Consider the following 14,632-nt stretch of genomic DNA (forward strand, 5'->3'; position numbering starts at 1 on the left):
TAACATTTTATGAGAGGATAAAATGACTGGACTGTTCTAATAGCAACATTTTATGAGATTATAAAATCACTGGACTGTTCTAATAGCAACATTTTATGAGAGGATAAAATCACTGGACTATTCTAATAGCAACATTTTATGAGAGGATAAAATGACTGGACTGTTCTAATAGCAACATTTTATGAGATTATAAAATCACTGGACTATTCTAATAGCAACATTTTATGAGATTATAAAATCTCTGGACTGTTCTAATAGCAACATTTTATGAGAGGATAAAATCACTGGACTATTCTAATAGTAACATTTTATGAGAGGATAAAATGACTGGACTGTTCTAATACAACATTTTATGAGAGGATAAAATCACTGGACTGTTCTAATAGCAACATTTTATGAGAGGATAAAATCACTGGACTATTCTAATAGCAACATTTTATGAGAGGATAAAATCACTGGACTATTCTAATAGCAACATTTTATGAGAAGATAAAATCACTGGACTATTCTAATAGTAACATTTTATGAGAAGATAAAATCACTGGACTATTCTAATAGCAACATTTTATGAGAAGATAAAATCACTGGACTATTCTAATAGCAACATTTTATGAGAGGATAAAATCACTGGACTATTCTAATAGCAACATTTTATGAACTGATTAGGTTTTAGGTTTTAGAGTGTTTCATCTACATGGCTAAATTATTGTTAGGTGGATAGGTTAGACGAACTAAACACCTTAAATTCTCTTCCTCCAACTGAGATTTCAGGAAACTCTGATCCTTTACTATCTATATTATACCTTTTGCACTGAACATTCAGCAGGCTCTGAAGTATAGGAAACTGAGTCATGACATCTTGAATTCTTCTGAAATTGGGTCTTGTTGTTATTCCTGAGAGCATAGTTGAGGATTCCCCTATCCTTTCTACTACCTAAACATCAGATAAAAATTCTAATATTGTCATATGTTGTAATTAGGATATTGTAAAATCTCCATTTTTGTAGAAATGTGATGATGCCAAGAAGAATATTGTTTTTTTTATATGCGTATTTTGCAGAATCGCCAAATAATACAGGGAGTGGCGGCACTGGCCAAGGAGCGGGCAAATTGGCTGCAACGACCAGATACTCTGATCCGGGCAGCCAGACATTATGAGGGGGCAGCCCAAATCCTTATTAGGCACGCAGTCATGACTGCCAAACAGGTGTGATGATTAGTAGAGTGTATTCATCACATGACATTAGTCAATATAATTATTGTAGTTAAATCAGCCCCAAGGTTTGCAAATTGAATTTAACGTAGATTCCAACTGCAAACTACACAAACCCAGACCTGCCATCACATAATGCAGCTGCAGCAGCAGATCAGGGTCTCTGTTGTTTGTTTTACTGATTACTCCCAGATTCAGATTTACTGTTGCATAATGTGTCTACAGATCTGGGTCTGTGAAATTTGCAGTTGGACTCGACTTATGAGAATATACTGTGTGTGTATTAATTGTCCCCGATTTGTGACACGTGATAATAATTTACTACTCATTTGAATTATCAACAAATTCTTTGTTGTATTAAACGTTAAAGATTAAAGATGGTGGGTGTAAAACTTTGAATACATCCTTAAGCAGTAATTCATCAGGTAAAATTGCTAAAGATTGAGCAAGAGGAATTTGTACATGTTCTGTAGGGAAACTTCTCCAGTGGTGTGAGAGTTAAGTCAGTTAGGACTCTCACAAACAAGTGGCAGATAACAGTTGCATGATTAGTCGGCAGTTAGCAGTGATCACTGATAGTAAGTAATTAACAGTTATTGATTGGTCATTTTATGATCTTATTATTGTATTTTCACCACCAGCAAGTCAGAGGCGGCTACTGGAATTAATCTATTCATTGGTGCAAGTGATTTTTGAGTTCTTGTTTTAAGTCATTTGGTAATGTAGAAAATACTTTTTAGCAGCCTCGATGGTTTCAGCACAAAAATATCTATGTATTTTTGTGTGACTGTTACCTTGTTCAAGTTCAAACAGAACTATCATACCTGAATCTTCATGAAGCATATGTGTTCCTTTTGTATTCATATTCATGCCCACATCTGTTTCCCCATTTTATTGGTATTCTTTTCTCCTTTACCCAGATTTGTATAATTATTAATTGGAGCTCATTAATTTCTTTAATGGGTTTTATTAAAATGACTTGATATTTATGACAAAAAGATATAAACTTATGAAGATGTACAGTGTATATTACTAGTTATTAGAAATTGTATGCTTCTGTATGTATCAAACAACAGCAGCCCAACAAGCATTAAACACGGTGGTATTTATAAGGAGTATTAACAAGGAGCAATGTGTGCTAGGTCATTATGACACATCAAATACTTTTAAATTGTATATTGATCATCCACCTTGTATATGTACATGATGAATCCATGGACCCCAGTTTTAAGTACTGTTAGGAATCCAGGGTCAATTTAAACAGAAAAAAAAAATATATATATATATATATATATATATATATATATATATATATATATATATATATATATATATATATATATATATATGAGAAAACCTAATGTTTACATCTACCAGACACAGGCTTCGAGACACGTGAACATTAGTCAGAAGGTCAAAGGTAAAGACCACTGATTGAAAGAATGAAAAGGGAGAAGTCTATTGAAATTAGGATTAAAGGTCAAGGTAATTGTAATCAAAAGCTGAAAAAATGGCTTTTTTTATTTTCTATACCTTGTACCTTGTCAAAGTAGGTCTTAAAATAAAGTATGGAAGAGGTATATTGATAATGGGATCAAAAGCATAGAGGTCAGGGTCATTGTGGTTCAAAGAAGAATGGGTTTTGCAGAATTTGTGTTCTTTGAGGAAGTACCCTGTAGACCAGTTGTGGATGGCATATGTTTAGGGTCATAAAGAAACCAATATATTCTGGGGTTAGAGGTAACAGTTTCTTCATAGTAAATTTAGTTTAGAACCTTGGCTAAAGTCCTCTTAGTAGCCATCTCCGATGTCAACCATGCATTCCTAGTGCCTATATAGAGGACTAATAGACAAGAAGAAAGCATATAAAGTGTCATCACGTACTCTTGTTGCTCCTGGGTGGGCCATAAAGTCAGGAATAATTTTGGGGTCACATTTTGGCGAATGTTTATTTCTTCATTTGCATTTTCATAACCTTCTGACCAGACACATAGTGTTTAGAAAACAATACAATCACACAGACATAATTTATTTTACTACCCCACCCCTGAATGGAGCCATGGAGTTAATATGTAGATACAGAACACATTGGTTAAAAGTTTTAGTTACAGTGTTTTTTTTTATTACTTCTATTCAAGAACTTATCTACCCAAGCAATGTCATTAAAAATATAATATCGCCCATTTATTCTCCTCACCTTACCATTCCCACTTTTGGTTTAAGTCCTATGGTGGGGATATTGGGTCAGTATGTAGTTCACATTGTAGTTATTAAAATTTTAATTGTGTAATTTTTTAGACACTTGTACCCAGTTCACTTAAGACATGTAACATTAAATTATTACAAACACTTTCCATTCGATACTTATGTTCTTCCCTGGATTACTTTCCTGGATGGTGCTAGGGACCATCCATTTTTCAGGATGCCATATTGAAATATCCAACACAATTACATCTTTTATCTAAAACAATAGAATTGCCCTCATAAATGTTGTGACCATGTTATTAAACAAACCCCATTTGGTTTGAAATACCAACAGATTGGGAGTTTTAGGGATCCACCCCCAATGGCAACACTCAGAACTTATAAATTTATTGATTGAAATGACCAAGTTTTGTGCATTTTTTATATCCTGGATGCTTTTGATTTTGAAAATTATTAGGGGGAATACATACAAACAGGAGGGAATGTGAATAATATTGAAATAGTCTCATTTAACCAACATGAAAATTCTAGCTCAGTACATTTTCAGGTCAGCATCATTAAATGTAGCTAAAGCTACCTAACTAGTTTTAAATACTTTGTGTGAAACAAATTATATACTGTTAGCTACATTTAATGACACTGAAAATTGACTGTGCTACAGGTAGGATAAAATTCTCAATGTTGTGTGAAATGAACTATGACAGAAAACACTAATCCATGCACATAGACTATACACCTATACACTTCATAGCCTCCCAACTCTCTTAACAACTACAGAAAACTTATTAACAGCCAGAAATGTGTTATTCCAAACATGCTTTATTCTAATTTTGTTAAGCATCTCCATTGTGCCCCATTTGAATCCAAAAATATACCTTCAATATTTAATGACAAATAATGCACTTACCAGCCAGAAGGAACCATTTATCTGTCAACACATTAATCCATAAGCAAATTTCACTGTAGCACTGCCATATTTCCAAGACAGAAAAATGAATTTTCAAAGAATCCGGGAACTTGAAAGTTTAGCACATGATTATCTACTAGGGACTGTATTTGGAGGGTCTTTCATAATCAATATTAAGGACAACACAAGTATGTCACAAATAGTTACACCTCCTCCAAAGAAAAGGAGAGTTATATACAATAGTGACACAGATCTCTAATTACCCCTGAATAATCTAAAGCAAGATGTTACTCTTCGTTCCAGCATGTACTAAGTATAACTACAGTAGAGCTGAGTACCCAGTAATGTTTCATTATTTACAATATAACTTTTCAGAATTGGAACTGATGAAAATGGAATAGTTTCTTGCAATAAATATTAATTATTTATTGTAAACTTTATAAAACATACATATATTAAATGTGATAATACTTATTACTATGCGACGTTGTATGTTGTTATTTTTCTTTGCTTACATGTATAAACTGTGTACTGTGGATGCAATGGTCACACCACAGCCCTCATTAACATATTTGTATTAATGAGCCACATGTAAACATTTGGACGTGAACCATATTACACTACTGAAGAGTTCTTTTTACTTTAAAAGAAAATATTGGGCGAGAAAAATTATCTACTTTGGGGTTTGGACTGAGACAAGGAAATTCCAGTCATGGGGTTACACAATATGTCTCCCCACAAGGAACTGGAATTTCCTTGTCTTGGTCCACCGCTCCAGTGGCCTAGTGGTTAGAGCATCCACCTCGGATGCGGGAGGTCGTGGGTTCGATCCCCAGCCAAGTCATACCAAAGGCTTACAAGAATGGTACTAACAGCTGCCTCGCTTGGCGCTCAGCATTAAGAGGTTAGTGTTAGGACTGGTCGGCCTGGTGTCAGGATAATGTGACTGGGTGGGACATCATGCTACATGTCTGTGGCATGATGCCCCAGTGCTAGACATCACTATAAACTGCCACACTGTAGACATAGTCTCGATATGACTGAAATTTTTTTAAAGCTACGTTAAAAATCCAAAACACACATTGTCTTGGTCCAAACCCCAACATAGATTCTATATATGAGACCCATGTGAATGCTAATCATACCAACATATATCCTTCACATAACACCTCTTGATTTAGTAAAAGTTTCTGCATCCATTAATCATTTTGTCAAACAAGAATTGGAATGCTATCTTATATAGCATCACTATTTCCTTCTGCTATATGGTGACTCAGATATTAGCTTAGTGGGTGATAGGTTTCCTATCCAAACCATCCTGGCATATTTGTCAACTCCCATTGCTTTTGCATCAGTCCTCAGTACCAGTCTGTATATAGTGGGCTGCTTCAACTGCACTCCTGTTGACAAGGGTATTCTTACACATTGTTATTTTACATCGATTGCAATACAACTTCAACAAACTTGATATAGTCTTTAGGGTGGAAGTTTGATACATTAATCTCATTGTATTTTCAGTTTTTCAAAACAAAGCCAGGAGAGAAAACGGCCATGGGTCAGTGGGTAGTAGCAGAGTGTCCAGCCAGGATTGATATATCAGGGGGATGGTCGGACACTCCTCCCATCACGTATGAACATGGAGGGGCAGTCACTACTGTAGCGCTGCTGATAAATGGAAGGGTAGGGGGCCTTAGACATGGATGAAGTATTTCATTGTGTTTGAAGTTCTATATGTTTATATGAAGTATGCTGTTTAAATATTTGACACTTTGTCAGAATTGAAAAGAGATGACATCATTTTTAAAAAGTTTAATTTTTGAGAGATGTTCTTTAACAGCTTTGAGAAACCTTTATACTATGTTAGTTAAAGAATCAGTACTTTTAATAAATATTATATTAGTTGAATATTTTTAAATACTATATTGAAGACTCATTACTGTTATTATGACTAAAAAACGCCAAAATGAATAAACTTTACTGTTATTAAGTACTATATTAGTTCCAGAATGGGTACTGTTATTTAATACTATATTAGTTCCAGAATGGGTACTGATATTTAATACTATATTAGTTCCAGAATGGATTCTATTATTTAATGCTATATTAGTTCCAGAATGGGTTTTGTTATTTAATACTATATTAGTTCCAGAATGGGTTCTGTTATTTAATACTATATTAGTTCAAGAATCTGTACTGTTATTAAATACTATATTAGTTCCCGAATGGGTACTGTTATTTAATACTATATTAGTTCCAGAATGGGTACTGTTATTTAATACTATATGTACTGTTATTTAATACTGTATTAGTTCAAGAACCTGTAGTATTATTAAATACTATTGTAGCTTAGGAAACTGTACTGTAAGGTAATTTATAAATTAGAACAAGAATGCTGTTAATGAAATGGAAATAATTTTTCTTTCAGAGACCAATAGGGGCTAAAGCAAGATTGATTGAAGAGTAAGATATTTAAATTTATATAATTTGTAAAAAATATTTGGACATTTTAAAACTTTAAAATTTTAATATTGAGTCACTTTATGCTTAATATAGTTAGCAGTATGTTGATTTAACATGGGACTTAATATCAAAGAAAATCTGGCAGTATTTTATTTAGACCTATTTGTCTTTTTACAATTATGGACCCTGTTGGACTAAGACGTTGGTCCTTGCTTGATGAATATGAATTCCACTTATAGCTTTTGAAGGATTGCTTGCATTTTAAACAAATTTACAGAGGGGCCAACCGTTCCAATTTTTATGGAATTATTTCTATTTTGAATCTCAGAAGATGGAGTTACACTTACTTGTGTAAGATTCCAATTTTCCAATCCAGGTAAAATGTTTTACATTGAGATTCCAGCTTAAACACTGGTTCATCCAAATCATACAAATGCATGTGATACCTGTTCATTTTTCTACTGTGCAGTAAATCAAAATGCTTGCATCACTACAATTATTAAATATTGATTAATCAGATACAGCTTTAATTTTGTTTTCTCATTCACCTGCAAAAATTCTCAAAAAATGCCTAAATGAATGACAGGCAAGGAAAACTCTACATCACTAAAAATCATGAGGACTTCAGTAGTTATTCATTTGACTGACCATGGATTAAGACTTCAACAAAAAGATTAATTGCATGTATTATGCACTAAATATTCATATGATTTTATTGTCTCATATACTCCTTTCTGCAGCAGACAATGCCCACCCATTATTTCAGGAAATGTTCCTGGCTTCAAGGTTGTGTTGAAATATAGTCATGGCCGAACCTGAACCACATCTATAATAAAGATGCTAGCTAATTGAAATAACACACTCCGTTACAGAAAAATTTCATCCGCACAAATGGCAGTAATGATGGATATAGTTCTCAGTTTTATCCTATAGATATATGACTATGACTGAGTGTTAAGAAAGTAATGATTTTTGTCATTGCCTGGGAATATGAAGAAGATTCTACTGGGTAATATCTTCATTCTTTTAGATATCAAGTAAAATAGGAGGGGAATTCATTGGGAGAAGTAAGTGATTTTTTGGTGTGATAAAATGCGTATGATTTCCAAAGACAAAGGAGTGACTGCACATATTATCAGAATAATTCCATGTGTCCTTGTTCAGGTCTGTCATTGCAATCATTTTTACTTAGTTGCCCAAAAGAATGCAAAACTATAATGTTGACTACCATATGTGTTCAGTGAGTTGAATCAAACTGCAAACAACAAAGATCCTGATCTGCTATAGCATAATGCACCTGCAGATCAGGGCCTATGCTGTTTGTTCTAATGATTACTCCTAATAAACTGCACAGACTCAGATATGCCATTGCATTATGTGACAGAAGTTCTGGGTTTATGGAGTTTTGCAGCTGTAATCGACTTAAAATTGAGTATAAATGATATGTTTCTGCTTTTGAATAATGTACTGACAGATGAGAGTCTTTGTTGTTTATTCTATTGATGTCGTCTTTTTGAATTTGACTTATAAGTGAGTAGGTATGGTAGTAGCATTCACAGAATCAATAGGAACTTGTGTGATCCTCAACAATATCAATAGGAACTTGTGTGATCCTCAACAATATCAATAGGAACTTGTGTGATCCTCAACAATATCAATAGGAACTTGTGTGATCCTCAACAATATCAATAGGAACTTGTGTGATCCTCAACAATATCAATAGGAACTTGTGTGGTCCTCAACAATATCAATAGGAACTTGTGTGATCCTCAACAATATCAATAGGAACTTGTGTGATCCTCAACAATACTGTATTCTTCTATTCTTGTACATTGCTGGTCCTTAACAAGGTTAATTTAGTTGTACATCAGGAGGAACCATCTGTTTATAGCCACGTCCTTTACTGATTACTACCTTCTCATCTCTGTCAACATGGATTCATATTTTGGGCTCAGCCTATGTGGTTAAGTGAGAAGGCTTGCCACTAACTTCCTGTAGGTTGGTAGTTCTTCTGGTATTTTGCTGGCTTCTACCTCCACAGTTTGAATTTGTTTTGGGTACAAAATTAGAAGACTTGGTCAGATTTGATGTGCTCATTTTTGGGGCAAGTTCTTATTGAGTTATGGCTTGTGTTCTACAAAAGTAGTTTGCCTTTCCATTTTGATTCTAGGTTTCATCAGTTTTTTCCCATATTGGCGTGGGCATCCATGTTTTTGAAACACATTTTTTGCCTTAATGAAAAGTTGGGATAGGCTTAATAGGTAAATTTGGACTTCTTTCACTGTTTGATAAAACTGAAGAGATTCTATTGTCAAGAATTCCCTCTGTCTGCTAGAAGTTTGGAGAATGGCCTTTTCATTAAATAAATAGAGCCAAAAAATGCTGTATAATTTCACTCCTTAAATTTTGATAATTAAACAATTTTTTTGCCAGGCCACAAATTGAGTTGGTAATACATGGGGAGAGTGGAGAGAAGAAGGTTATCTGCCAGGAGCTGTCTCACCTTGAAGATTACTTCCAGCCTCATGCTCCAGGTGGGTTGTGGGTTGAAGGTAGGGAGAGAAACAGAAAGCACAGATGAATGCATGCATCCATCCATTTAAATCCATCAATCCTTTCCTTCCTGTCTCCTTTCTCTCTACTAATAATTTCTATATTTACTAATTTAGTGATTTTCAGTTTTGATAGTTTTATATTTGTACATACAATTTGCATTGTGGACATTACTGGTCCACATCAACAAATAAATACAAGTACTGGTACATGTATATATTAATGTCTAGTATATTTTCATCTTGTGAAATGCTGTATAGCCTGACAAACGTTAACTTTTATCCTTTTATTTTATTTAGGTTGTGTTTTATCTGTTTAGCTGAATAATTTCCAACGACTTTTCTTTTCTTATAACCTTACTTCTTCCAGAAAATGAATATACAAATTGATAGCTTGAGATACTGTTTTTAAGAACAACCTTGTAAAGTGGACACCTGAAAATTTGTGGGAATCACCATCACAAATCTTTTATGGGTGTGAATTATAATAAGGTAAATCTTTCCAGTGTCAGATGTTTATTAAAAAAGACGGTTTGCCTCATCTCAGAATAATAACTCAACTTGTTGATGAAAATAAGTAAACTATTATAACAATGGTTGGGGGACATAAAATGTCATCAAGATACAGTGGATCAGTTCTACTAAATGTAAGTTGTAACTAAAGATGAAATCATCATGATTGACAGGATTAGATGTCGAGTAGGGGATCATCGTTACCAAGGTTGTACATCATGTTAAGTATGCATCAAACCAGTACAGTGGCCATTTCAAGGAACACATTTTATAAACAGCAGATATCGAATCCTTTTACTCCATCAAATACATTTCCTGATCACATTAGTGTTAGGAAATAAACTCAACTACCTCTCAAATCCAGCAATTCTTGAGAGACAAAAATTTGTCTTTCCAATCTGATTAACATGTAGACAAAGGGGAGAAAATCTTGGCCACACCCTCAGCTTACCACCACTAGGTGGCTACCCATCATCAAGATGTTTATCAGTTTAAGTTTTTGTGCAGTACAGTAAGTGTCATACCACTCCCTCAAAATCCAAGGATATCTTTGTCTTTTTTTCCAATCCATCTAGAAGGTCAGTGTTATATTGTGTATTAATGTATTTACTGAATTTGCAATCATTGTATTTTGAATTTGATCAGTAATTTTGTGACTTCCCCTCCCCCCACTTCTGGACTTCGTTATTCTGACCTTGTGCTCCAACAAGGTATTGTCTGTGTTCATTGTTGATAATTTTTTCATGCACACTGCCTGTTATTTTCACTTGTTTACGTGACAGTTGTTGGTTATTCTTGTATGTGAACACTTTCAAGTTGTTAATTTCGATAATTTTGCTGATTTTATTTTGTCTGGGTGAACAGTGATGATCAAGTGAAAGAAGTTTCAGCCACTGAAGACACACATGATGTTTATCTAGCTTGCACACAGTATTTGCCAACTTCTACCTGCAGTGCATGTGTGATGTAGTCAAAAGGGATTTAGTCCATGTCAGAATTGCAGTGAGTGCAGTCTCAGTCAGCAGAATGTGACTTCTTGTGTCTTGACCCCACGATGGCAACAAATGTCAATGTGGATGGGGATGCCACAGTGCCCCCCATAAAAATCAGAAAGGATGTCTGTGATGCCTACTGCGTACATCTGAGCAACTCAAAATGTAGAGACAAGGGTTTGAAAAGATGCTGGTCATATGTCCTTCTAAGATGCCGCTGGAGTTGCAGATGTGTAGACTGATAGGAGAAGCATTGATGCTGTTGCTGATCATGGGAATTTTTGTCTCTGTGTTTGCAAATTTCCATTAATGGCTTGGAGTTAATGGTAGTCTTTCCTTATATTGGCATTCTAATAGCATATGTTCCCGACATGTCTGAGCATGTTCTTCAGGTGTGTAGGTCCAGTTGCATATGGTATTTTTGAGGTATTGATAATATATATATAGCCATTCTATCAGCCAGTCCAGCCATTATTTAGGCCATATTTTTTAAACTTGTGACTAGGGATCTGTTCGGTGAACTGTGTCATATACCAGCTGATTGTCTTATGGTACACAGTGTCATTGCAGAGTCATACAGGCATCCATTTTTTTCATCCATCCATTTTTCTGCACAATCTACCAAGGTGGTCTCTGAGCCAACCAACCATCCGGCCAACTAGCCAACTGTCCAGCAGCCCACCTAGCACAGTCCCTGTCCAGCCATACTGATAAGAAATGCCATGGCACTTAGCCTGCTGCATATGCAACTGATGGGTCATATTTTGATGGAATTTCCATTAGGGAGATACCATGCAACACACAGAGACAATGGCAGTGCCTCGTCCATGCCACCATTTTATGTTCTACACAGACATAGACATGATGCCTAATGAGGGTCACAACCATCCCTCCCAGTGAGTGTTGGATAACCTTGATGAGTTAGCTTTCCTTGGCACTCTTTGTTACACCATTTCTGTTTGGCATTATAAATAGAGAAGATACTGTAGCAGGCAGTATGGGAACTGCTTTTCCAATTTGCCTTGCTGCCTGCACCAATGATCTGACCCAGCTGTAATGGAAACAAATCATTTGCAAAAAGATAGGAGGCTGAATGCTGCCCAACAGCAACAGTTTCAACCTGAGTTAAATTTCAGGTGGCAGCAGAGTACTGGAAGCAAGGTTTCTCATTCATCGTGCCTCCCAAGAACAGCTGCATACTTGTAAACCTGACTGCCAGTAGACAGTCAACCAGTGTGTGCCAGATTTTCCTGTGCTTGGAGATTTTATGCAGATAAGAATAATACAAATAACTAAAATGGAAATAAGTGGAATCAGCTTTATATATTTATATCATTAGGATCTTGTGTTTGATAATTAGTGAGATCCATGCATACTACTGAGTGGGTCATGCATCTGATTGAGGGGCCCCGAGGGGCCGAGTGGTCTAAAGTGCTCTCCATTAAGGATCATTGCCATCTCACCTCTGTCTGCGACGGTTCGAGTCTCGGATTCAGCCAATGTGGGTATGTGAGAAAGCTTGCCAGTAGCATCTCGTGGGTCGGTGGTTCTTTCTGGGATTTTCCTGGGTTCTTCCTCCACCATTAATACTGGCCACCATGTATAGCCTATTGTGTGCTGAAAAATGGTGTTAAACCCCACAACAACAACAACAACAACAACATCATCTGATTGACAGCGCTTTTTACACCTCTGAAAGCCTCATTTCCGATCCAATTGGAGCAAACTTGGAATATATTCTTGCATCATGAGCAGACCAGGGGAGGCAAACTGGAGAATTGATCACCAGCAACCTCATTGTGCAACAAAACTAAATATAACCCATTAAACAATGTAAAATCATTATTTCTTTATCAAAATTTATGCTGTTTATATGTTATCACACACACACACACACACACACACACACACACACTATTGATGATTTTATGGCACTTCTCATATTAAAGTGTTCCAAACTTTTCTTTCCATGACACAATCACTGCATGTATAAATTAACTTTCACAAACTTACAATTGTCATTTGCCAAGTTGAGTGTTATCAGGCCTACATGGGCCTCAAGGTTTCATTGTTCTTTTAGATTTTGACCCTGATGTAGTGTACTTGAGGTCTTGTAAACCCATCTAGTCTTAGTTCAAATGGATCCCAGAAACTTTAAACATGCTATGGGTATCATCTGATGATGATGTCAACCAATCACTTTGCAGTCACAATTTTTTGTTAGAGTTATTGCCCATATTGTTCTGCAGCTGAATGCTGTGAATTCAGTTTAGTTTTTATTTGATACATATTATGGTCATCTTCCAAAGATGTGCATATTGCCCTGTTTGTTTGATAGATTGGTGCAGTATATGACACAGGGGCCCCGAGTGGCCGAGTGGTTTAAAGCGCCGTCCATTACGGATCACTGCCATCTCACCTCTGTCTGTGTGGGTTCAAGTCTCGGATTCGGCTAATGTGGGTATGTGAGAAAGCTTGCCAGTAGCTTCTCGTGAGTCAGTGGTTCTTTCCGGGGTTTTTCCGGGTTCTTCCTCCACCATTAATACTGGCCGCCATGTATAGCCTATTGTGTGCTGAAAAATGGCGTTAAACCCTACAACAACAACAACAACAACAGTATATGACACAACTTTTTGAATTTAAGTACTCTTGCAGTTTTTAGTGGATTGCTGTGAAACTTGGTAGAATATAAACATCAATGTGATTATATTATGGTCATTTAGATATTTTTGGTTGCTTTACTTGCTTTACTTTTTTAATATTCAAAAGGTCATGCTCTTTCTTTGACTATCAACTCATGTCCGTCATATGATATGGGTGGGATATCTGTGAATTTAAGTCCTCAAGATCTTAGTCATTATAAAGCAAACTGAGATGCATTATCATGTACATTGCTAATACATAATCCAGCCTCTCCTCACAACTACCTCTGTCAAGCAACTCTCCTCACATCTGCCTCCGTCGAGCAGCCTCTCCTCACAAATACCTCTGTCAAGCAACCCTGCATTTGGTGACCATTCTCAGCATTCCCATGTTACTGTTGTTTTATTAAAACATGAAGTGCACAGCTCTCATGAGTGACCAATGACCACGATTTTCTGACCAAGAAATTCACCAAGTCATATATGAACTGACCTGTTGTTTTTATTGTTTCGTAATTTCTGCCAGTACATAATTGGAGCACTGAAGTTTACATGTATACATAGACAAAACACATTCAACTAAGCTATAAAATAACCATTACTGGAATGAAGAAAAGTTTTGATATTGAATGAGTGAGTGCAATTTATAAAGATTTGGGAAAGAGCAAAAGTTGTTGACAAGCGACCATTTAGTATGGAGTTAGGAAAACTCCGTTTTAATCCATATTAAAAGGAAATTGTGGAGTTTTGGAGGGCTATGAAAATACATGCATAGAAACAGGTGTGTCTGCTCATTTAAAAAAACCGCCTTCTTAAATTACCACTTTTGGATCATTCCTTAAGTGGTCTTTTGAAAGAGGTTTGACTTTGAAAATACGTGTATATGAATGGGGAAGAAAATCCTCTCACTTAACTGCCATTTACAGAACAGTTCACTATAATAAAACACTGTTGTCAAATTTGAGATGAATTACCAACCAGACTTTCTTATAAATTGAGTCCAGCTGCAAAATGCATAGACCTAAATGTGCCATAGAATATTGTGCTGGCAGATTTGAGTCTATGCGGTTTTTTAGGAGCAGTCTAGAACAAACAATATTGACACTGATTTGCCAGTACATCATGGAACAGCAGATCAGTGTCTGTGT

At 35.7% G+C, this 14,632-nt stretch overlaps 1 protein-coding gene across 1 annotated transcript in view; it reads left to right on the forward strand.

Moving 5' to 3' along the window:
* Positions 1-14,632, forward strand: part of LOC149780777 (L-fucose kinase-like) — a 190,776-nt gene that overhangs the window by 153,180 nt on the left and 22,964 nt on the right. The window contains exons 20-23 of the mRNA XM_089937854.1: positions 1,061-1,207; positions 5,844-6,005; positions 6,751-6,785; positions 9,219-9,319. Coding sequence (XP_089793980.1) covers positions 1,061-1,207; positions 5,844-6,005; positions 6,751-6,785; positions 9,219-9,319 — 445 coding nt within the window. The remainder of the gene's footprint in view (positions 1-1,060; positions 1,208-5,843; positions 6,006-6,750; positions 6,786-9,218; positions 9,320-14,632) is intronic.

Source organism: Sinohyriopsis cumingii, chromosome 16, assembly GCF_028554795.1.
Source record: "Sinohyriopsis cumingii isolate HCF-2022 chromosome 16, ASM2855479v2, whole genome shotgun sequence".
NCBI classification, from domain to species: Eukaryota; Metazoa; Mollusca; class Bivalvia; order Unionida; family Unionidae; genus Sinohyriopsis; species Sinohyriopsis cumingii.